We start from the raw sequence: 24,042 nt of genomic DNA, 5'->3' as shown, positions 1-24,042 counted from the left end.
CTAAACAAATTTAAACAATGGAATTAATATAAATTTTTATAGAACAGACTAATCACAAAAGTACAAGGTTAACATTTTAAACGTACATAACAAACACTATTGAAACTACATTTTTAAAAAAGCGAACCTTTTCAGCATTGGAGTGAAATGCAATAGCCATTTCCAGCCTATGCACCCTCTCTTCAGATGCTATTGTAAACTGTTTCCATACTCTGTTCAGTCGAGGAAGAGTATCCCCAGACGATCGAGAGGTGCAGCGCAAAGACTGGCACAGCACAACTGTGGCCTGCAGCAACTGTCTTCCATAGTCGTAGGTGCTCTAAAAACGAAAAAGTACGTGTGAAAGTATAATAAAAGAGCTCTGAAAAGAGGGATGGGAAAGTGTGCAGGAGGACTGTGGTTACAATGAAGTAACGACTAGAAATCAATAATGAATGAGTCCACTGGCACTTACTACTACAAATTATCTGCGTGAATAAATAATAAAGGGGAAGCAATACTTTCAGTTAATTTTTATTAAGTTTATTTCTCGTTAGGCTTCCCTCTCTTACTCTGTTTTCCCCATCTCAATCTGCTCAATTTCACGAGACCAAAAAAAAAAAAGTTTGCTCACTCATTGATCAAAACAAATGGGTGGAAAGGGGCATTTTATATTCCATACAGGAAACCACACTGTTACAATGTGAACTCAATAATTAAGGAAAATAAATTAAGATACTTTTCACATGCAAAAAAAAAAAAATCTGTGTTGTTATGCTAACACTGGTGAGATGCAAAAAGCAGGGTTTCTAATTTACTGATATTTACTTATATTTCATATTAACTTTCGTGACTGAAGTTTTTACTGCCTAAAAAAATGTCATGATATACACCATAAATCAGAGGGAGCATAGAGACCTGTATTCAGGAAAACATAAAGACCCTCAAGTTTATGCAGCCTAGTTTTGATTGACCAGCTGACGTTTTCTTAGTTCTGTAATATTTCTGGATCAACACAGCTAACCTTCTTGGACTTGGAAGGTTAAGTTACATTAAAATCATATAGAAAGCTATTCACAAACACTGAGCTTGCAGAAAAGGAAGATAACCAGTCACACCTGTGCAACATCAACAAATTTTCTATGCTTCTCCAGTAGAACTTTTGTTTCCTGAGCATCATCACCCAGTCTGATGTGTGTCTTAAGAAGAGCATCCAGAAGTTCACTTAGCCATTCCACTGCCTAAATAAAAATAAATAACAATGAAGCTGGATTCATAACTCTTTATCTCTTATTTCAAAACATCATATTTATATAAAGAAAGATTATTATCGGATTTTCTAGGTGGCACAGTGGTTAAGAATCTGCCTGCCACACAGATGTAGAGAACAAGCATGGACACCAAGTGGGGAAAGCGGGGAGGGTTGAGGGGGAATGAATTGGGAGACTGGGATACCAGATTGTACACTCTGAATATATGCTGTTTGTTGTCTGTTAATTGTATCTCAATAAGAGTTCTTTAAAAAAAAAAAAAAAAAAAAAAGAATCTGCCTGCCAATGCAGGGGACACGGGTTCAATCCCTGCGCCAGGAAGATACTACACACTGTGGAGCAACTAAGCCCATGAGCCACAACTACTGAGCCTGCGCTCTAGAGCCCATGAGCCACAACTACTGAGCCCATGTGCCACAACCACTGAAGCCCATGCACCTAGAGCCCATGCTCCGCAACAAGAGAAGCCACCACGATGAGGAGCCTGCACAGCACAATGAAGAGTAGCCCCTGCTTGCTGCAACTAGAGAAAGCCCATGTGCAGCAACGAAGACCCAACACAGCCAATAAAAAAATTAAGTAATTAAAAAAAGGAAAGATTACTATCATGTGATTAATCCATTAGTTATAACCTTAATAGCTTCCTTCATTCAATGCCAAGCTACATGAATTAATGACCTCTCCCCCCCCAAATTTTTTTTTTTGCAACCAACATAATTCTTTATTTTATTTTTTGAGGTACACCAAGTTCAATCATCTGTATTTATACACATATCCCCGTATTCCCCTCAAAATTTTAAAAAATCTAAAGACAAGACCTAATAAAGAGAAGCACTCTTTTAAAATTAATATCACATAATTTATATTAATAGAACATCATGCATTTATGTAATATAATCTTACTGGAACCTCATTATAGATTTATGTTACTACTTAAAATCAGAGGTTTCTTCTATGTCAACTGGAACTATGTTCTTCGATGCTAACTACAGAAAGACAGCAAATTGTTTATCTAGCTGAAAAACCTTCTTGTGGGTTAAAAAGCAATAAGGTACACCAGTCTTCATCCTGGGATGTAACTGATAATCAAATCAACAGTAATAAATAATAAATAATCCCAATTTCTAGCTCAACAGAGCATTTCACTGAGAAGATAAGTCAAATGAGACCAGTAAGATAGCTGGAAATATAAAACTTTATTAATAATTTCAACAGGATAAACTAGAATCTGACTTAATGAATTTACTTTCTTAGGACCGTGAAAAGTACACTTTGTTTATAGTTAGGTGAAATCAATCTTCCAAGAAAAGACAAGAGCATAATGTGCGTGATTGATCTTTACCTGGGCAGCATCTTCTTCACATTTAAACAACTGCACCATCTGAAGCATCTTTAATCTTCGCACATCTACCATGTCTTCGCATCTAATAAATCCAAACATAAATTTAGGACAACATTTCAGTTTTGTTGATAACTAGTATACCACTACCATCTGGCACACGTTTTACATTATACTAAAATACTTAGTTCTACACTATGGAGACTGTAACTATTTTGTATTTATTTGTAAGAATTTTAAGGATATCCGTATCTGTGTTATATCAAAACCTCAAAAGTACCTGAATGGTACTAAATCACAAACCCTCCTGAGCAAGAAATGGATTCTGCAAAATACTGAAGCAAACCGCAAATGCAGCAGTACACTAAAACTCAAAGCAATATCAACTGCCAATCAGCATTAAACAAGCTTCAAAGATAAAAACGTAAAGTTTCTAAAACACTAGTTTAGAGACTGATGCTCTAAGGAAATAAAAAAAAAATAAAGCTTTTCATTAATATTATACATTACCCAAGAGTAACATCTAATTTTGAATTAAAAAAAAAAACTCCACCTATGTTCTTAAGAAAGAAAAAAGTTCTGTTTATCACTGGGTGGAGAGAAACACAATTCAGAATATTTTTAAATTTTACTGTGATCTGCCTGGATAATACACAGACTAAAATTTTAAGCTGACTTGATCTAGCTCAGCTCTGGTCCATTCCCTTCATTCCCATGCAATTCCATGTACCTTAGATGGGAAGGGGGAAACTCACTGCAGTACCAAATACCAACAACAAGCTACCCAGGAGACACTGGGCTCCACTATAGTTGATATTCTTAAGGAAGCCTGATAACAATAGGTAAGTCATTGTCACAAGCCTATTTTCTTTTACAAGGATGCCCTCGACAAAAGCCCATAACATAGTTAAAACGCAACTTGGTTAAATAATTCTACAAGGATTACTTGTAGAATTAATCATGGTAAGTATTTTTAAAATCTGAAGCTAAAAAACAATGTAAGACACTTGAATGATGAAGATGATATCATACACATATTCAACACATACTATCAGGTATTGGATAATGTACTTGAAAAATATAAGACATGGTCTCTACTCTTAAGATGGTTCCATTTGGGGAGATGGACTTTTAAATATACAATGTGATAAATACTACTGTGGAGCTGTATTAGAATAGGGAGGAATAAGTAACAAACTTGCCTTAGAAATCTAAAAAGGCTTCCAAGAATAAGCATCCCTGAGTCTTGAAGAATAAATAGGAATCCACTAGGCAGAAAACAAGGAAAGAAGTATTCTAAGTCATGGTTGCCTGAAACAGCATGATGAGTTCAGGAAAGTGAAAACAAGTGTGTGATTTTGTAGAAAAGTTAAAGGAGGTAAGATTATGCAGGATTGGATTATGAAGGGTGTCCTACACTATTCCAAGGAGACTGAACTCCATCTGAGAAAACAGGAAGTCACTGAAAGGGGTTTATACAAGGAAGCTAGGTGATTAGATGTGCGTTTTACAAAAGACTGCACTCTTGCACAACAGACTACAGAGGAGCAACACCAGAGGCAGATAAGAGCTAAGACTGTGAAGAAACAAGTTTCATGATTCAGAGACAGCAGAACTTGGGCATTTGATTAGGCTGTAAGGGATGAGGAAGAGTAAGGATTTTCATAAATCCTTGGGATAAATCCCAGGTTTGGGAGCTGATGGTATTTTTAACCTGGATTGGAAACTAAAGGAGAAGAGCAAGTTTTGGAGGAGAAAGATTCTAATCTGTCCATACTAGTTTTAGGTAACGTATGGGGCATCCAGGTGGATGTAAGTAAGAGGAACCACAGGTCTAACACACAGGAGAGGAGTCTGGGTCAGAGTCATAACTACTCAATCATGGTCATATTAAAGAAAGTCATTAAAGTAGTGAGACTGTCCAGGGAGAAAATAAAGAGTGAGAAGAGAATTTGGCTTCAGAACAAACCTGAAAACAGTGAAATTAGCTAGAGGTCAAGAAATCAGTGAGGAAAACCAAGAAGAAACAGAGTGTCAGGAGGAGGATCCTAAGGGTGTTTTCAAAGTAGACAAGGTTGTCAGGAAGTTTCAAGAACAAAGAAAAAGAGTTGTGCCTAATGCTATTCAAAGTGGTCAAGCAACGTCAGGACCAAAAGTATTACCTGGATTTTGAGCAAGATCAAGTGTTCATTACACGTGGCAATTACAAAGTCACTGGTGACATCCGTAAGAGCAAGTTCAGTGAAAACAGTGAGAGGAGAGGTCAGACTGCGATGGGTTGAAAAGTAAACTGGAGGCAGTAAGGAAGTAGGAATGTAGATTAGACCTTCAATGACAGCTGCCAGGAAGGAGAATTCTAGAGCTAGAAGACAAGGGGCTGAAGGTATATGCATGTGTGTAATTGTTTATTTTTTTTAGTAGGAGAGATTTAGGCATTTAAATAAAAGCCATGGATCAGAGTAGAGAATGGGAATTGATGGCGTGAGAAGACATGGGGACTCATGGCTTTGATAAGAGCTGTATCATCTTTGCCATGACAATAAATAATCAAATGGATAGTTTGCAGATATGAGGGTAGAAGGAATTTCCATCTAATGATTATTTTCTCTGTGATGCAGGGGAAGAGTTTCTGTGAGGTTTTTGTTGATAACCTTAAAATTTCTAAGTGTCCAAAAATTTCACACAACCATGCTAGCCTGTATATACTAGCATATATTAATTTAATTCTTTACTTTGCAATACTCTGCAATTGCTATTGCAAACTGAGTTTTCAAAGAACCGTTTACATTCCTACTTTTACATCAAATGAAACTAAACATCATCTTACCCAGAGTTTACTGTCTAACTTCTACAGCAAATATGAGAATGATGGATGATGACAATTTGTGAGTTTAGATGAAGAAACAGATCAATGTAAATGGTAGATTTAATAGCAACTCTAAACTAAATGAAAATGGAAAAGCAAAATTCTCCAAAAAAGTGTTTTCTTAAAGGACAGAAGAGTCATAGGCTACACTGGGGATATGGAATGTGACGTTGTTGAGTGGAACTGAAATTTTTACCACTGAGTAAAAAGGGAAACGGTACACATTGATTGAGCAAACCACCATTATTTTTTAGTACAATTATATACATTAATTACATTCATCAAAAACCTACTACATATCTACTATGTAACTGGTAAGCACTTTTACTTTGTATGGAAAATACAATTACATCACTTTTCATTTTAATTAATGTTATGTGCCTTAACAAAAATTAACATGAACAGTCAAACTTTGCCTTTGTTTCCTAAGCTGCATATCTTCCATCACTCCTTGTATGTGGTCCACATTTTCTTTATTTTCAATGGTTACATCCTTTCCATAGGCCCAGGATGCCTGATTGGAGATCTGATCCAGAAGACCTTGACCTTTTTCACGCAAACCTTGCAATCCTACATCTAAAACAAAAGTTACTAGATTTAACCTCTTAAACCAGAGAAGCTTTCCCTCCCTTAAGCAAATCCTCTCAAAAGATACTGTACTTGGATTCCAAGTATGACAGCTTTGTACATTAAACTAATTTGGGATGGAGCACTCTGAATATTTCAATCAATAAAAGCCCTTTAAATGTGGCTGGAACTGGAGTTCCCTCTCATTCAAATTCTCCCTAAAGAGAATTTCCAAAAGGTGAATTTCCATAAATAACAATTACTTTTCAAAACTACAAATAAGAAGTGTGAGCATTTCTATTTTGATGAGTAAGATTTTCAATTTTTTCCTTTCTGTCTTTATGTAGTTCTATTTTTAGGAGAACAAGACAAATATTTTGTTCAAAAAATATATGAGTTACAAGACATTAAAACATTCAAGCAATGTAGTCTCACTGTAAAAGGACACTGAACATTTTGAGTATAGGCGATGCCCAGCTTACACCTAACGGGAAGCAACACTTAGGATATGTTTATAAGACTCTAAATTAGGTACATACACCAGAGTTCTTCCAGCATTTTTAAAAGAAAAATATGGCTCAAGAAAACTTGTGACATTTTGAAATAAATTTCATTTGGCATATTAAATACTAAATATGTATTACTCATATCATCTGTTAAGATAAAAAAGGCTGTAAGCAAGTAAAATGCCAATACAAACATGATTTTTCAAACCCACTCCCTCAAGTCCTTTTCAACATTAATTAAATTGGTTCCATCACATCACCATTTTCCACTAAATCTCTGCCTTAAATTACTGCTTTCCTCCCCTCCATTCTCCTCTGCCCTCCTGTCTCACCCAATACAACGCCCCTCCCATTTTTACATCCACTATCCACCTCTTCCAGTCACAGCCTAGGGAAAGTCACTGTACTTCCTACTGTAGGAAAATGTAAAAGGCCTTGACGTCAAGGAAGGGTACTAGCTTAATGAAATCAGACCATCCTCTCCTTGGACAGTATGTAACCTCAGCAATATTCCCAGTTTGGAGAAACAAATGCACAGAACCAAACCAACTATTTTTTCACAAGGTTAGGATATAGCAACAACAAAAATCATTGCATAAAACACAGTTTGGGGCATACAGGGTTTACCACAGAACACTTCACAGCTAATTACAGTTTATGCATGCACTACAAATAACTGTTCATAGAATATGCAAGACATAGCACCTGTAGATTCGGCTGGGTAAATAAACAAAAAAGGCTAAAGGCCCAATGAAGGAAAGGTGACTGACCAACAATGAAAAATAAAAACTGTAGCATAAATTACACCCTTTAAGGGTTGATAAAGCCATTTTTATACCAATTTTTCCTGTGTTCCCTGTAAATAATTATAATTAGATCAGTGTAAGTTGACTTGTCTAACCATGGTAGTGATATATTTTTTAAAAGACCCCTTATGTTTCAGCATTTTTAAAATCTGCTTACCAACACTTTTCAGCTTCTCTTCAAGCAGTTTTAAAGTTTGCTGAATCGATGCTCCATCAGCTGGTGCTACATCTACGCACAACATCCCTAATAAGCCATCCAACTGCTGAGACAACTAAAGCAGAGGGACACCAAAGAGATAACCCTGATGTAATCAGCATCTAAAGTGTTTAATGATTAATGAGGTTTATATCTAATGAGGTTATCACAATTATACTTCAAAAAGACTCTGCTGTTAAAAGACAAGGACAAATAATTAGAATACATGTTATCTGAAAGACAGAACACACAGATGCATGCACCAGGAAGACAAAGTATGTCCAGGTCAGCAGAATGCAAAAGAAGTATTGAAACTTCCATTTCAATTTATGTTATAAAGCATGAAGACTGAAAAACTATTCAAAGGAAATAATATCTAATACGTTGGGACACTCTATTTAGACAAAAAAAAAGTTTAGTTGCATGCAGAATAAGTTAAAATTTTTTTAAAAAATCAAATGTTTATCTTATTTCCCCCACCAGTAAATTTTATTGTTCCAGAAAAATAATTAGGAGACATGCAAACCTGCAAAAATGATGTGCAGATAAGTATTCAGATAATCTGAAGAAAAGAAAAGCAATCACAGTAGACACTTACATCTTGGGCAACACCATGAAATTCAAGAGCTGCCTGTAGGAGATTCTGCCTAAATTCCAGCTGACTGGCCTGTCGATAACAAACATCACTAAGTTGTTGCTGCAGCGACTTCAGTTCCACAAGATCTTCCTCATCCCCAGCATTTAAGAGTGCTGCAATTTGCTGATTAAGTTCCACATAAACTGCAAACCATTCCTATAATAGAGATGTTGTAAAGTAAATGAAGGATCAAATTAGTTTCTGAAGAATACATTTTACAATCTCCAGATATACTAAGTAACATATATGAGACTTTCCCAAAGCAAAATTATTTAAATTGAGGACAAAAAGTCCCCAGTGCCCAAATCCTTCCACTACGATTCCTGGAATTCACTCCTGCCAATAGCAAGATCTATTTCCTCATCCTGGCCTATAAACGCTGCCTTCTCTTTCCTGTTCTATGTGAAACCTGTCACGCTCAGAGGAAGTAGGTAGCCCTGCAGCCCTCCCGATGGCTGTTTTTGTGTCCACAGATGACCTACTACAAGCCTGGAGGTGGGGGAGATGGCTGCCTCACTCCTCATTACTATTTCCACACCATTTCTTCTCCCTCTTCTCTCAAAAACCACATGTGAAATGCATGCTGTTGGATGACATCCTGCCAACCTTTCCCATCGCATGCCCTCATCTCAGAGTTGGGGACTTCCCTGCTTTCCTCTCAGTGCCAGCCTTCTTCCTGACTTCCACTGTGTAGACATTCAACCAACACTGAACTCTTAGTTCCTTGACTCCCTCTCTCACTTCCAACTATCCTGTCCTCACCCCATCTAGCTACCTACTCCAAAAGACACAAAATCTTGTTATCATATACTACTGCACAGTCCCCAAATCTTAATTTCAAGAATCCCATTCAAGATCACAAGTTGTTGACTCTCCAATTCACATCCTTTAGTATGCCTGCTCCTATAGCCCCATGAGGTCCACCAATCCACTGACCTCAGCATGTTCTACTGTCCAGCACTCAGGAGCCTCATGTCCTTACTTCTACCCTTTGTCAGAGGCTATAACCACCTCCCAGGGCACAACCCATGCTCATGCCCTGCTCTTTCCTTCCATCAGACTCACTTGTTAAAAATGAAGTATAGATGCAGAAAAAAGCTTTTGATAAATTCCAACATCAATTTATGAGAAAAACTCTCCAGAAATTTGGCACAGAGGGAACAAACAAAGGCTGTATATGAAAAACCCACAGCTACTATCATACTCAATGGTGAAAAACTGAAAGCATTTCCTCTAAGGTCAAGAACAAGACGAGGATGCTCACTCTCACCACTTTATTCGAGACAGTTTTGGAAGTCCTAGCCGCAGCAACCAGAGAAGAAAAAGAAATAAAAGGAATCCAAATTGGAAAAGAAGTAAAACTCACTGTTTGCAGATGACATGATACTATACATAGACTATCCTAAGGACACCACCAAAAAACTACTAGAGCTCATCAATGAATTCAGTAAAGTTCCAAGATATGAAATTGATTATAGAAATCTGCTACATTCCTATACACTGACAACAAACTATCAGAAAGAGAAATTACAAAAACAATCCTATTTACCACTGCATCAAAAAGAATCAAATACCTAGGAATACACCTACCTAAGGAGGTAACAAACCTCCTTAGGAAACTCTAAGACATGGATGAAAGAAGCTGAAGATGACACAGATGGAAAGATGTACCATTTCTTGGACTGGAAGAATCAATATTATTTAAATGACCATACTGCCCAAGGCAACCTACAGATTCAATGCAATCCCTGTCAAAGTACAGATGGGATTTTTCACAGAACTAGAACAAATAATTTTAAAATTTGTATGGAAACACAAAAGACCCCAAATAGCCAAAACAATCTTGAGAAAGAAGAACAGGACTGCAGGACTCACACTCCCTGACTTCAGAATGCAAAGCTATAGTAATCAAAACAGTATGGTACTGGCAAAAAAAAAAAAAAAAAAAAAGACATATAGATCAATGGAACAGAATAGAGAGCCCAGAAATAAACTCATGCATGTGTGGCCAACTAATCTATGACAAAGGTGACAAGAATACAGGATGGAGAAAAGATGGTCTCTTCAATAAGTGGTGCTGGGAAAAGTGGACAGCTACATGTAATTTCATTCTTTTAGAATGAAATTAGAACATTCTCTAACACCATATACAAACATAAACTTAAAATGGATTAATGACCTAAATGTAAGACCAGATACTATAAAACTCCTAGAGGAAAACATAGGCAGAACACTCTTTGACATAAATCACAGTAATATTTTTTTGGATCAGTTTCCTAAAGCAAAGGAAATAAAAACAAAAATAAACAAATGGGACCTAATGAAACTTAAAAGCTTTTTCACAGAAAAGGAAACCAACAAAAACTACAACCTACTGACTGGGAGAAAGTATTTGGAAATGATATGACCAATAAGGGGTTAATATCCAAACTACATAAACAGCAGATATAACTCAACATCAAAAAAAACAAAGCGGCTGATCAAAAAAATGGGCGAAGACCTGAATAGAGATTTTTCTAAAATAGACATACAGGTAGCCAATAGGTATACGAAAAGATGCTCAACATCACTAATCAACAGGAAAATGCAATGAGATACCACTGCCCACCTGTCAGAATGGTTTTCATCAAAAGGAACACAAACAAAAAATGTTAGCGAGGATGTGGAGAAAAGGGAACCCTTGTACACTACTGGTAGGAATGTAAATTGGTGTAGCCACTGTGGAAAACAGTATGAAGGTTTCTCAAAAAAACTGAAAACAGAACAAATGACCCAGCAATTCTACTCCTGGGTTTATAACCAAAAACAACAAAAACAGTAATTCAAAATGATATATGTACCTCATTGTTCACAGAAGCACTACTTACAAGAGCCAAAATATAAAAGCAACCTAAGTGTCCATCAACAAATGAGTGGATAAAGATATGGGATACACACACACACTCACTCTCTCTCACTGGAATACTACTCAGCCATAAAAAAAATAAAATGTTGCCATTTTCAGCAACATGGAGGGACTTGCAGGGCATTATATAAGTGAAATAAGTCAGAGAAAGACAAATCTATACGATACTGTATGATATTCATATAAATGAGGAATCTAAAAAATGTATATTAACTATACTCCCATTTAAAAAACCAGAACCAAAACCTCAGATCTTGTTTCTCTGCCTACTGTGTGCCTACAGTAGCTAAACATGACTGGATAAAATCAACTATGTGGACAGGTACCTTTTTAAAGTTATGACCAAATAGCCTCAAGTAGGCCTTCAGCAACCCTATTGTATTTCTCTAGTTAATTCACTTTCCTATTCTCATATTTTTTTTTACCTCTTAAATCTTCAACTCCCTTTCATCTCTTCACTCTCAGCCAAAAATCCAACTTCATAATTCACTAGGAAGCTATCAGAAGAGAACTCTTTCATCTTCTCACCAACAAATCTATGACATTCTCTGCTTCTGTAGTCCTATGCTTTGTCCTTCCTATTAAAATAATGAAGGAACTGTGCCTGATTCGAAGGCCAACCGCTCCACTGCACTCTATAGATTATCCTCTGTTGCCTATCCAAGGCTTTGCTCTTGCAATTACCTTCTCTTCAACTGGATTATTCCCAAAAGCGTACAAATAAACTGCATCTTATATTAAAAAACAAAATATATAATTATGATATGTGCATTTTAATATATGTCAATTAAGGATGAAAAAAATTTTCCCTTAAAGGAGATCACTATATTCACTCTATCTTCTCATTTTCCATTCTTTTTTCAATTCACTCTGATCAGGATTTCATCCTTTCCACTATTATCAAAATTTCAGTCTTTATCTTATTGGACCTCTCAGTTGATTTTAACAAAGGTGATCACTCTCCCTCCTTTTTCCTTCTTTCCTGAAACACACAGCTCCCTTTTTGGCCTCTTCTGCTGGCTCTTCTTCCTCTCCTTTCCCTCTAAGTTTAGGGGTGACTCAGGGTTCAGCTTTACAAAGCCTCTTTTCTTCTAAACCAAAACTCACTGGGTTTGGATGATTTCCAAAGGCATTTCAACCATGCCTTTAAATAACATCTGCAGGCTAATAATTTGCAAATTAATATCTTCAACCTTGACCTCTTCCCCAGATACTGATAACCAACTGTCTAATAGCTATCTTCATTTGGATGACTATTACATATGTAAAGTTTAACCTGCCCCCCAAAATACTGATTCTCCAGCCTCCCAACCTGTTTCTCTGTTTTCCCCATCTGAATAGTCACTAAGGCTAAACACATGACTCCTCCAGGAGACAGACCTGCTGGCACAACCTCATAAACCTGACAACTTCTGATCACTTCTGCTGCCTCTGTTCTGTTGGCTTCTTGTCTTATTTCATTGTTTGTCCCTAATCCCTATTCCCTATATAATAGCCAGTGATCTTTGAAAAACATGAATCAATTCTCTGCTCAAAAATTTCTCCAATGATTTCACGTAATATTTAAAATAAACTTCAAGTTCCATTTTGTGGGCTAAAGTCACAAGACATGTTTTGGCCCTGACTCCCTAGCTTGCTCACTGCATCCCCACCAACATACCTGCTGTTCCTTTATCATGGAAAGCAAGCTCCTGCCACAGAGTGTTTTTACTGCTGTGTCCTCGATCTGAATTGCGCTTTGCTTGGATTACTCCTTCATATCATTTCAAGGTCTCTGATTAACTGTCATCTCCTCAGAAGGGCCCTTCTGAAAAGCTTTACCTATACTGCTCTCCACTCCCTCCTTCCCCAACTTGAATATAAGTACCATATAACAAGACAGTGCTATATACTCAAGAGCTTAGAACAATACATGACATTTTAGTATGTGCTCAACTAGCATATACTGAGTGAACAAAGAAAACACTTTTTATATTAGGCATTGTAGATTTGCTGACACTAAATTAAGTAGGTAAAAGGTACTGTTCTAAATGTGGTCTACTCTTATGCCCTGTTTCTCTGACTTGTCATATTGACTTATTGCCTGGACTGCTACGGAATCTCTGAGAATAAGTACAGAGATGACGTAGTCATAAGTATTGCAAAGAACACTAGGGTGTGATCTTCATCAAGTCACTTAATCTCTCAGAACCTTCTTCATTCTTTATAGCAGTATGTTCAACTGGTGGCGATTTTGCTACTTAGGGAACATTTTGCAATATCTAAAGACATTTTTGGCTGTCAAAACTGGGAGGGAGGGATGCTACCACATCTAGTGGGTAGAGGCCAGTGATGCTGCTAAATGCCCAGAATCACAGGACAGCTCCTACAACAAAGATTTATCAATAAATATATCAACAGTGCTGAGGTCAAGAAAACCCATTGTATACAGCTGTCCCTTGGTGTCTTTGGGGGATTGGTGCCAGGGATTCCAAATTTCAGGGATGCTCAAGTCCCACACTTGGCCCTACATATTCACAGATGTGGCACCATGGATACAGAGGGCCGACTGTACAACAGTGATGATAATACCTGTCTTACATACTTTATTGGTTATTGTATGAATTTAATTAGGTAATTTATATAAAATACTTTCTAACCACACGGTGATTATAAAGGTTAATGGAGACTGACTGAATTAAAGTAGAAAATATGGTCTGAGAAAATTATCACTGCTGTGTTCTAAATAGAAAGGGATTTCAGTCTTATCTATAGTACTTACAAATTTAGTTAATGCTCTAAATAAATAGGTCTAATTCTTTGAAGAAGTAATAGCAGTGTTTCAGAGAAAAATAGTAAACTAAAGGATAAGAGACCTGCGATATTATTTCTTGCAGTGAGAGCTTTCTACATCAGATCATCTGGGGTGCTTATTAAAAATATCTAAACTCCCCCCAGACCTACTAAATCAGAGTCTACGTGGGTGGGGCTCTGCAACAGGCATTTTAACAAACACATCAGGTGACTCTCATGACCACTAGGCTTTAAGAACCACCATCCTGCAGCTGACTTTTTTTTCCTGGTTTCAACTTGCAAGATATAGGCCCTAGTAACCAGACCAGAGATGCAAACAATTTAAGAACTAGCATGTCTCATAAAATTAACATCTAAATTACAACTGAGGTTGTCATAGAGAAATAATCAGTCTCTCTGGGATGTGGGAGAAAAATCTTCACACACACACACACATACACACACGAGGGTGAGTCAAAAATTATCTGCACTCTGGCTGTAGAATTTAATTAACTTTTAAAAAAGACAAATACATCATTTTTCGACATAATCTCTTTGCTTTTCAATACACCTTGTCCATCTGTCAACAAGCTTTCGTATTCCCTCATTAAAAAATGTTTTAGGCTGAGCTGCAAGCCATGAATGTACCGCTGTCTTCACTTCTTCATTGGAAGTGAATCTTTGTCTTCCTAGGGCTGCTTTCAGGGGACCAAATAGGTGAAAGTCCGATGGAGCAAGATCAGAACTATAGGGAGGATGCTTTAACACCTCAAAACGAAGTTTCTGCAGAGTGTTGACAGTGTGAGCAGAACTGTGTGGATGTGTATACCCTCAGACCACAACAAACGAATCACTGTACACTGCTCCTCTTTCATGCAAATCACAAGCGGGGCATTCATTTTTGCTCGCACTGCAGTTACAAATGAACTGATATAGCACGTTCACACATACACAGAAGTGACTGGGGAGACAGTAGCCTTGAATGGGAAGTGCTGATAAAACACTGTGGCCAACAGAAGTTTTAATATAATCAGAATGTGGATAATTTTTGACTCACCCACGTATATATTTTGATCAAAATACTTCTTCCAAGGAAACTGGGGAACATAAAATTTTTATAGAACCTTAGGTGAACAGGCTGCACTCAGTTCCGTTATGGTCATTCTCTGGTTTACCTCTCATAAACACGTAACTGATAGAAAATGATTATTTCATAGTGCCCCACCCCCACCCCCCAAGAAACCACACACACACAAACAAAAACAAACTAAAAAAACACAAACCACCACCAAGACATGGGATCTGGATTAAGATGGTAGGTAAGAAATGAACTTGGATGTTCACATAATAGGACAGAGGCAGTCATCAGGACTGACACTGGAAATGTATGTGAAATGGTGGCAACACAAGTTGGTGAAATGATGGGTATTTATACTTTATACCATGACATAGGAATCCCAATCTAGGGGCAAAGAAACACTGCCAACTCATTAGGCTTATACCTTAGGAAGAAATGGGGTCTTGATTCTTCATGTAGGTCTGTTCTGCTGCTTACTATAATGCACAACACACCAGTATTCTCTTTGGAGACCAGAAGTCAGTACTGTGGGATGGGGAGACTGACAGAATCCTAGAGCAACTTTAGAGATTTACTCTTCTGCATGTTCCTACCATTTGCTTTTCCTACCACTCACCTACCTCCACCCAAAAACTAAAATTAGATTTATTATTGGACTGAAATACTTTAAAATTTATTTAAAGTATTTAAATACTTTAAAATTTAAGTTATCATCATTTTCATACACTTTAATTTTTTTCTGTTGCGTTTACCTACTATGCAAAAACCAAGTAAACTTCTTATTCACATTCCTTGACAAAGAACAATATATTAGCAGGATTTTCATTTTCTATATCTTAATATTGATATTGAATAGCCTAGTCAATTTGGGTTTATTTTTAGCTTTATTTCTCAATTATGCTTTTATAAAGAATTTAAAATTTAATACTTGACAGAATGCTTTAACTCTCCAAATTCTACCCACATTAAGCAATCAATATACTAGAAATTTGTCATTACAGTTTCATAAGACCTGAACAATTCCAATACAGATTTTAAAGTGTTGGCTTTTATTTACAAAGACAAAAGGAAACTTTTAATAAAATATTAGAACATCTTAAAAATCACAAGCTATATACGCATCCTGCAGCAAACAACCTATTCTCAAGGTGACAAAGCAGTGCCACCTATTGGTTAAAACAGTGCAATTCAAGTTTTGCTTTTTAGAACTTCATGGAATTTTTTTTTCTGAATATTTTTGACCTTTGGTTGGCTGAATCCTCGGATGTGTGTGTGGAACCTGTGGATACGGAGGGGCCAAGTGTATGTATACTGTCTTTCCAATTTTCCTAGTTAGTACTTGTAAGAGACTTAATGAAATTCCATAATTGAAAAATCTATATATTTTATGCACTTCACAGGTTCCAACATAACGGTTTTTCCTTTTATGCTGGAAAAAAAAATTGAATAATTTGCATTTAACTTATAACTCCTGTTGCTGAGGTTATACTTTTTAAATTCAGGACTACAGATGAAGGTACTATTTTTGTACTATCATTCTTTCTCCTGTTACAGTAGTTTTTAAAATTTCACATGAATTTTGTTTTTACAAAAATATATAATTAAGCTATATTGGAGACAAAGCTAAAACCAAACTTCTAACGAATATTTACTAAGTGGTCAAAATGTACTTAATAGCCATTAAACATACTGTACTTTATGCCCCTAAACCAAGATGTATAGCAACTTATCACTTAGTACCATGATGTTAATTATGCACATTAATAATAGCGCTGTAACTTGCAGAGGAAAAAGTCTCTCACACTGTGCTGGCTCTCAATCTCTTCATGCTTCTGCTGTAGGGCTTGGGAAGCCCGAATGGAGTCTCCAATCCCCCACTGGGCTCTCAGCTGTTCTGATCCAGGCCCTTCAAGCCAGTTCACAACCTATGAATGGAAGTTGAGATGAAATTTTAAAATAGTCAAAAACTTTTCAAACTTTCATTTTAATTGGTTTTCCCCTTCCAAAGTTCTTCAAGTATTTTAATTTAAATTCTTTAAATTCTATTGTATAGGCAGTAAATGTTTCTTTTGGAACTATATAGCTATAATGTGACAACTTTTACAAAACCTAAATTTGATAAAATGTACACTATAGCACACATCAGACTTTCAGCTATCTGATCATCTGCCAGGCTAAAAGAAATCTAGAATGCTCCTGTAAGAGAGGATTAAAAATTAACTTATGATAATAAGAAAATCAGAGAACTACAGGATTTAGAATTGGAAGGGACATACAAAAATGACATCGGTCACATTTATTTAATACTTAAGAAAATTGAGTTTCAGAGAGATTAAGTGACTTGTTCAAGGTAACATAATTCATTATTTTAAAAAAACCAGGACTAAAAGCCTCATGTCCTGACTCATACTCTAAAGTTCTTCCCAAAGTACCGACAGAACAGAATAAATTAACTGATATAAAGTTAAAATACTATTTTTCTCACTTTGAAATGAAAATTAAAAACTGTAGAATTATACTACTGCAATACCCTCTAGGGGTCTTCTTAGGATCAGCCAAACCACCTTCTTAGGATCAGACCTGCAAGACCACCTGAAGCCCCACTGGCACCAAGTCTACTCAAAAGGATGTAGGGAGGGGACTACAGTTTGCCAGAGTAGCAGCATTGGGTGTTTCTCTTCTGCCAAGTCCCTGAAGCCGTCCAGCAGCTCAGGAGATGAGATCATTATGGAATAGATATGGGAGACACTCTGTCATCAAAACCTCACACCACACAGGTGTCACGTCCGTTATAAAAGTCACTGAGTTCAGAGATGCCCAAAGTTATGCCTTCCATCAAGCGTTAACAGTTCTCCCAGTCCAGACACAGAATATTTTTTTACTACAAGCAATGCTGCCTAGTAACACAGCTGACATCTCATTTTTATCAGGTTTTCAAGAGAACAGAGCTAGATAAGCAAAGATCAAATTCTCACACAGAAGAAGGGGTTTTGTTTATCCACAAACGTACATACTTCTAAAACTACATAGACACAGTGAATTAATTCTAACAGAAAAAAAATTATCCAGCTTTACCAAGCTGAATTGTTATTTATCAAGCTAAATTATAATCAGGAATTCAACAACAGATATATGGTTATGCCCTAAATCTAAATTTAGGACAGCTCCCAAGAAATGAATGAGGATGTCTCTGCAACATAATATTATAGATTCAGTGGATAGACATGCTTACCTTATCACAGACCCATAGTGCATTCCATAGTTATTAACAGGTTAAAATGTATTTATCTTAAAATCTAAGAGTTCATGTAATTCTATTATATAGAAGTATCACATCATAGGGAAAAATCATGTATATTTCCTTCCATTAATTTTTCACATGCATTACATTTTCATGTTACTCCAGATTTAAGTGCTGCAGCCAATTCTCATAGAGACAAGTCATTTCTATCCTGTTTTCCACTTCCATGTGGCTATAGTTATTATAATTTTCAATGGCTCAAAACTCATTTTTTAAGAAGGCCAACCTCCTTGCCTGCCTCCCTTCCTTGCTCCCTCCCATCTGTCCAATCAACCAACCAACCCCACTAAGAGTTAAGTAAGCAATGTCCTACCTCAAATAACTATCATACCTGCTTTCACAACTCCAATTTTCTACTGTTGAACATCTAAGTAATTTTAAGGTGAATATATATATATGAACATATACATACAGCAGTTATGCAATAGAATTTTTCTCTAATTCTCTATTGTTTTCCTAGAAAACATTTTCAACAGAGATCTTGGGTCCAATTACCATGTAACATTAATGGCTAATAGTATACATTATAAAATTACTCTCTAAAACACTTGTCTCTATTTGAAACATCCAAGTCATGAAAGTTTTAACTGAGAATAAACTTTGCAAGGTATATAAACTGACTATTGCTTTTATTTTTTTCAGTTTTTATTTTCTGATATTCTCAGTGCAACTGATTGAGAAACACCCACATGGGGGGCTCTGGGAGAAACAGTATCTCTTTCTGATGACAAACATATTTTGTTACTACCAAAAAACTCTGGAAATGGGGTTCTTGCCCTCAGTCTATCTCAATCTTAATGGAAGAGATGAGATGGGTGGTCAACCAAAATAATGCAGCAATGATTACATTTAATTGACAATCATTTATATTTATTACAAACGTGGGTGAGAGACAGTCACTAAGAAAAAAAATTGGTTAGACCATAAGAATGTTGGTAAGTTCCTATGTGAATGCTACTAAGTTTGAGTAAAGTTAGGGGAAAGTTCCCAGGAAAACAAAGTAGACGTTATCTACTTTTGAACTTTATATCTTCTCGCATAGATTGGTAAAAAAAAGAGCAAGGCTTTTTGTTTTCTTTATAACCAGAGTGAAAAAACAGAACTACATACTAAATAAAAATCTTTTCATGAGGACCCAATACTCATCTTTGTTTAAATATGTCTCCCAGTGTGAAATCCTATACTGGTTCTGCATTACCTTTAGGATGAAATGCGTCTAGATGGCATGCACACGACGCCATGGATGATGGGGCCCTGCCTATCTTTCCCCATTACCTTCTTTAACCAAGCTCACGTTGAATACTTAGTACTCCCCAAGGGCACCATGTTCTCTCACTAGTCATGCTTTGACAAGGGTTGTCCTGCTGCATGAAATCTTTTGAGCCTCTTCTTCTCTCTTCATGACCTCCTTTTCATTTTTCAACTCATCTCACACTATATATTTTGATGATTTTGGTTTTAAGTTTTCTATTGAACTGTTTATTTTTCCTTTGACCCATTTTTTTTAAATGAGTTATTTTTTTGTTTCCAAGGGTTTAGATGCTTTTGATTTGTTTGAACTTACATTGTTGATTTCTAGTTGTCAAATAAATTCAAATAAAGATTACATTCTTGTGATTATCCTTGTTATTTCTTTTTAATTCTGAAACTGCCTACATAATGAGAATACTTTAAAAAGCATTATTATAAATTATGCATTTTAAAGTTATAATTCAGAGCAATATTCTCAAGACAAAAACCCTAAGAGTCATTCTTGGCTCTTCTTTTTTTCTCTTATACCCTGCATATCTGATACCCCTGGAATCCTGTCGTTTTGACTTTCAAAATAAACCTGCTCTAAGCCTGCCTCAGGCCTTACCTAGATCCTTGTGGTAGCCTCCCAACCAGGCTTTCTGTTTTTGGTTTTGCCCCCTACATAGCTGACTACTGCTTCTAAAATACTTCCACCAAGTTTAAAACAGAAATCTCTTCAGGTGTATTGCTAAACATTAGTGAGAATGAATATACTGAAAACATCTGCTTACTAACAGTATATGATCTTTTGGGATTTATCTCTGTGTGTGCCCATTTATGTCCTATTATCTTAAATATTAATAGATTCTTAGCTTCCACCTTCTCTTTACAAGGTTTTAACATCAGAGAAGCAAAAACTCAAAAACAAAAAAAGTCTATTACTTCTGACTCACTGGAATAACCTAACTGCTATGATCTTCTTTGCTAAATTCTGTTTTTGGAGTCCTAAATTCATCTGCAAACCCCTACTGCCAGGTGCTCTTTAGAACACAATGCTTTGTTCCTCAATATCTCCACTTTTCCTGCTTCACTCTCCTGTGTGAGCTATCTTGGCAGGGGCAGAGTACTAGCATTCTCTTTGTCTCTACTAGCCTGTGCAAAGTATGAGTCTCTCACAAAAAAAGAGACAGATGAGCCGTTCGGTCTGGAGAAAACACTAGGCATGACTTTGAATTCTGGCTCTGCTCCTACAAGCTGAAAGACCTTGGTCTGTCACCTTTAAAATGGTGTTAATGCCACCTACACTGTACAGGGCTGTTGTCAGGATTATACAGTCATTATATGTAAGACACTTAAGCACAGTAGATGATACTAATAGCTGTTACCCTCTTTGCTTTCCTTACTTTTTTCTGAAGGAAAAAGCCTAGCTCCTTCTGTTTATTTACTCTTTATAAAGTTTGTCTTACATCTGCATTTTACAGTAAAATCCATGTGTTTCTTAACGAAATCCCCGAACTGTTTTATTCTATGATTTTAAAAAATGGAACTAAAAAAAAAAGAGTAAGTTTTAAGGAAGCTCAGGAAATGAGTTTCCATTCCCTTTGGGGGACTCAAATGCTTCTCATTTATTACTATGTATTATGAATATGAATACAGAAACAGATATATAATGGCATTTAGGTATTTTAAACACTATAAATTATTTCACTAAAAATGTCTAAATTCTAAAAATAAGGGTGAAATGAAAGTAACTCAAATTTTAACTAATTAATAATGTGTTACATATTATTTTTAAAAACCTAAGACAACATTATTTAAACATTTAAACTTTGAAACTCTAGAAAACATTTAAACTGTAGAAACAAAAGAAGCAGGTTAATATAAATCATGGTAACTGGGGAAAAACAATTCATTAGCAGGAAACTTTCAAAGAGCCATAAATTTAAAAATAAATTTTAAATAAAGCAAAGACATCTCCTTGGCGCGCACACACACACACAAGTCACATAGCCAAGTGTACATATAGTTTGAATGTATGCTGAAAGTAATTTCCCTTAGAATGCAACATCAGTAATGTAGACACTATAAATATATGACTATTTCTAACAAAAATGATGCAAATTGAGGTTGATGTCCCAGCAAACAAGTCTTTTAATAAATGCATTAATGATGGTAGTTTGCCAAACTGGGTTATAAAACTTAATTTCAATCAGGACATCTTGCTCAGTCAGTCTGAATATTAACTTACTGCAAAAACAGTTTCATGCACAATATATACGACTGTGACCTCTCAAATGATTACATTTATATGCAAAGCATAATCTTGGAGATGTGCTCTTCAAATCCACCATGACAAATATTTGCAGAGGCCAAAAATTCATGTGACTATCCATCATTTTTTCCTGGCCAGCCTGATTTCTAAAGACTGCATGAGAGAGTATCTAGAAGTATGTGAGGTCAAACCCGGTAGAAGGGCATATCAAGCAAATGTCAAGCATCTCACCAGAAGAAAGAACATAGAGAACTGGGATCACAGCCTCCAGCTGTATACTTATGCAACTCAGTATACTTACAGGATACTAAATACTTATCCTATTTTGCATTTATGGTTCCTTTCCACAAAGCAAGAAAATCACATGGATGATTCTAGAAATAACATTTGCAATGCTGGCAGAAATCACTGCCACAATAAATACTGAGAATAACAACAGCTTATTTCAGTGAAGTGGCATCATCTCCTATCCATAAGTATGTGAAATCTGATTTTTAAATGTAACAGCAGCAACATGGAGAACTTCTGCATTCCACATGAAGTCTAATGCTACCGATCTGAACTGTGGGGAATAAATGACCGATAACTAACAATGGTTATTACTTATCATATAGTTTATCTATTAGAGCTATTGGTTTCTATTTCATTAAGTTGTTTTCAGTGATGTCAGTAAAAAAAAAAGAGATTTGGAAAATTTCAACTTTTATTACTTTACACAAGCAGAGATAGGCAACTTTATGATTATCTTTACATAAGCAACAAAAAATTTCATTTTCCCCAAATTTGCAAGACTGAAGATGGCACTTTATAATACTCTGTGTGTGCTGACATGATCAATATATGCTACTAAATAGCTAAATTTAAGTAATCATTTTGGCAAGAGAAATAATTTTTCCCTAAAATGTGACCTGTGAAAAACAGAGTGTAGAAACCAGCACACGATGAATACTAATGTTCTAATCAATTCACATGTAACGCTCATACAGAAAACTGAATTGTAATGAGGTTTATTTGTTTTTAACACTAATCTCATTACCATCATCACCATCATTATAAGTATCACTATTATCTCCTTTCTCTAGTTTCTTTATTCTTTATCCAGTTGAGCTGGTCCATCATTTCAAAAGTGTGTGTCAATACATTAACTCCTCTGCCCCTGATCCCACACAGCAGAGCACAAATGCTGGGGGAATCCTATCACCCGTGCTCTCTGGTGTCTGCACATCAACAGCCAGCCATGAATTGATAGGGTTACATAACAGGCCAGAAAGTTTCCACCACAAATTCAAAACCAGCACTATCTAAAAATACATCTATACTTCTGTGGTAATTTCACTCTTCCAATCCCCAAAATGAAAATTTTGAATCATTTCCACTCCATTTAAACCTCTAATCTTCTTTAACCACTGCCCTCCCCACCTTCACCCTGCCTCTAAATCTCTACCACGAAGCAGATTACCTTTGTCTCTTGCTTTACCAAAAACAAACAAAACAATAACAACAAAAAACCCTAATCACTCAGGAACTCCTTCATCTTCTTGACGCCTGACTTATACACGGAGGGAACTCTGGATTCATCCTACCCATCTCCCTCCTGTTACAATGGAGTTGTTCTCCCTCTTCCATTCTAAAGTTAATCCCTTCAATTCTGCTTTGGAGTCCATTCACTGCCACCTCGTTAGGAACTTAACAGTATTATTTATTATCTCTTGCATATTCAACTCCTCTCTCCAAACAGATACTTGCCCTGGCTAGAATTTAAGCCTCTCAGTTTTCCATATTACAAAAACAAACCAGAAAAACTATACTTGATCCCAGTTGCGGGCTGAATTGTGCCCCCCACCCCCGCCCACATGTTGAAGTCCTAACCCCCAGTACTTCAGGATACAACCATATTTATTTGAAGACAGGGTCTTTAAAGAGGCAGTTAAATTAAAATGAGGTTATTAAAGTGGGCCCTAATCTAATATAACTGGTGTCCTTAAAAGGAGAGGAAATTTGGCCACAGGTATAGAGGGAAGATGATGTGAAAATGTAGGGAGAAGGTGACATCAACAAGCCAAGGAGAGAGCCCTGGAACAGATCCTTCCCTCACTGTCCTCAGATGGCATCAACCCTGCTAACTCCCTGATCTTGGGCTTTTAGCCTCCAGAAAAATGAGAAAATAAACTTCTGCTGTTAAGTCCCCTAGTCTGTAGTACTTTGTTACAGTAGACCTAGCAAATTAATACACCCCCACTTCCAGGCATTGCTCTATTTCTCATCTTTCCTTCAGAGACCTCACTCTCATTCCTGAATTCACTCCAATGTGCTA

General features: G+C 36.3%; 1 protein-coding gene across 3 annotated transcripts in view; it reads right to left on the bottom strand.

Moving 5' to 3' along the window:
* SESTD1 (SEC14 and spectrin domain containing 1) overlaps positions 1-24,042 on the bottom strand; it is a 135,602-nt gene that overhangs the window by 12,237 nt on the left and 99,323 nt on the right. For all 3 annotated transcript variants that reach the window (XR_009055111.1, XR_009055112.1, XM_057745719.1), the window contains exons 10-16: positions 16,725-16,847; positions 8,129-8,323; positions 7,492-7,606; positions 5,872-6,031; positions 2,593-2,674; positions 1,098-1,220; positions 128-319 (exon numbers count right to left, since the gene is read on the bottom strand). Coding sequence is in view for 1 of the 3 variants with exons in the window: in XM_057745719.1 (XP_057601702.1) it covers positions 128-319; positions 1,098-1,220; positions 2,593-2,674; positions 5,872-6,031; positions 7,492-7,606; positions 8,129-8,323; positions 16,725-16,847 (990 nt within the window). In the remaining 2 variants the exon portion in view is untranslated. The remainder of the gene's footprint in view (positions 1-127; positions 320-1,097; positions 1,221-2,592; positions 2,675-5,871; positions 6,032-7,491; positions 7,607-8,128; positions 8,324-16,724; positions 16,848-24,042) is intronic.

This window comes from Hippopotamus amphibius, chromosome 8 (assembly GCF_030028045.1).
Source record: "Hippopotamus amphibius kiboko isolate mHipAmp2 chromosome 8, mHipAmp2.hap2, whole genome shotgun sequence".
NCBI lineage: Eukaryota > Metazoa > Chordata > Mammalia > Artiodactyla > Hippopotamidae > Hippopotamus > Hippopotamus amphibius.
Note: the sequence above shows the minus strand (reverse complement) of the source record. Positions and strands in the feature narration are given on the sequence as shown.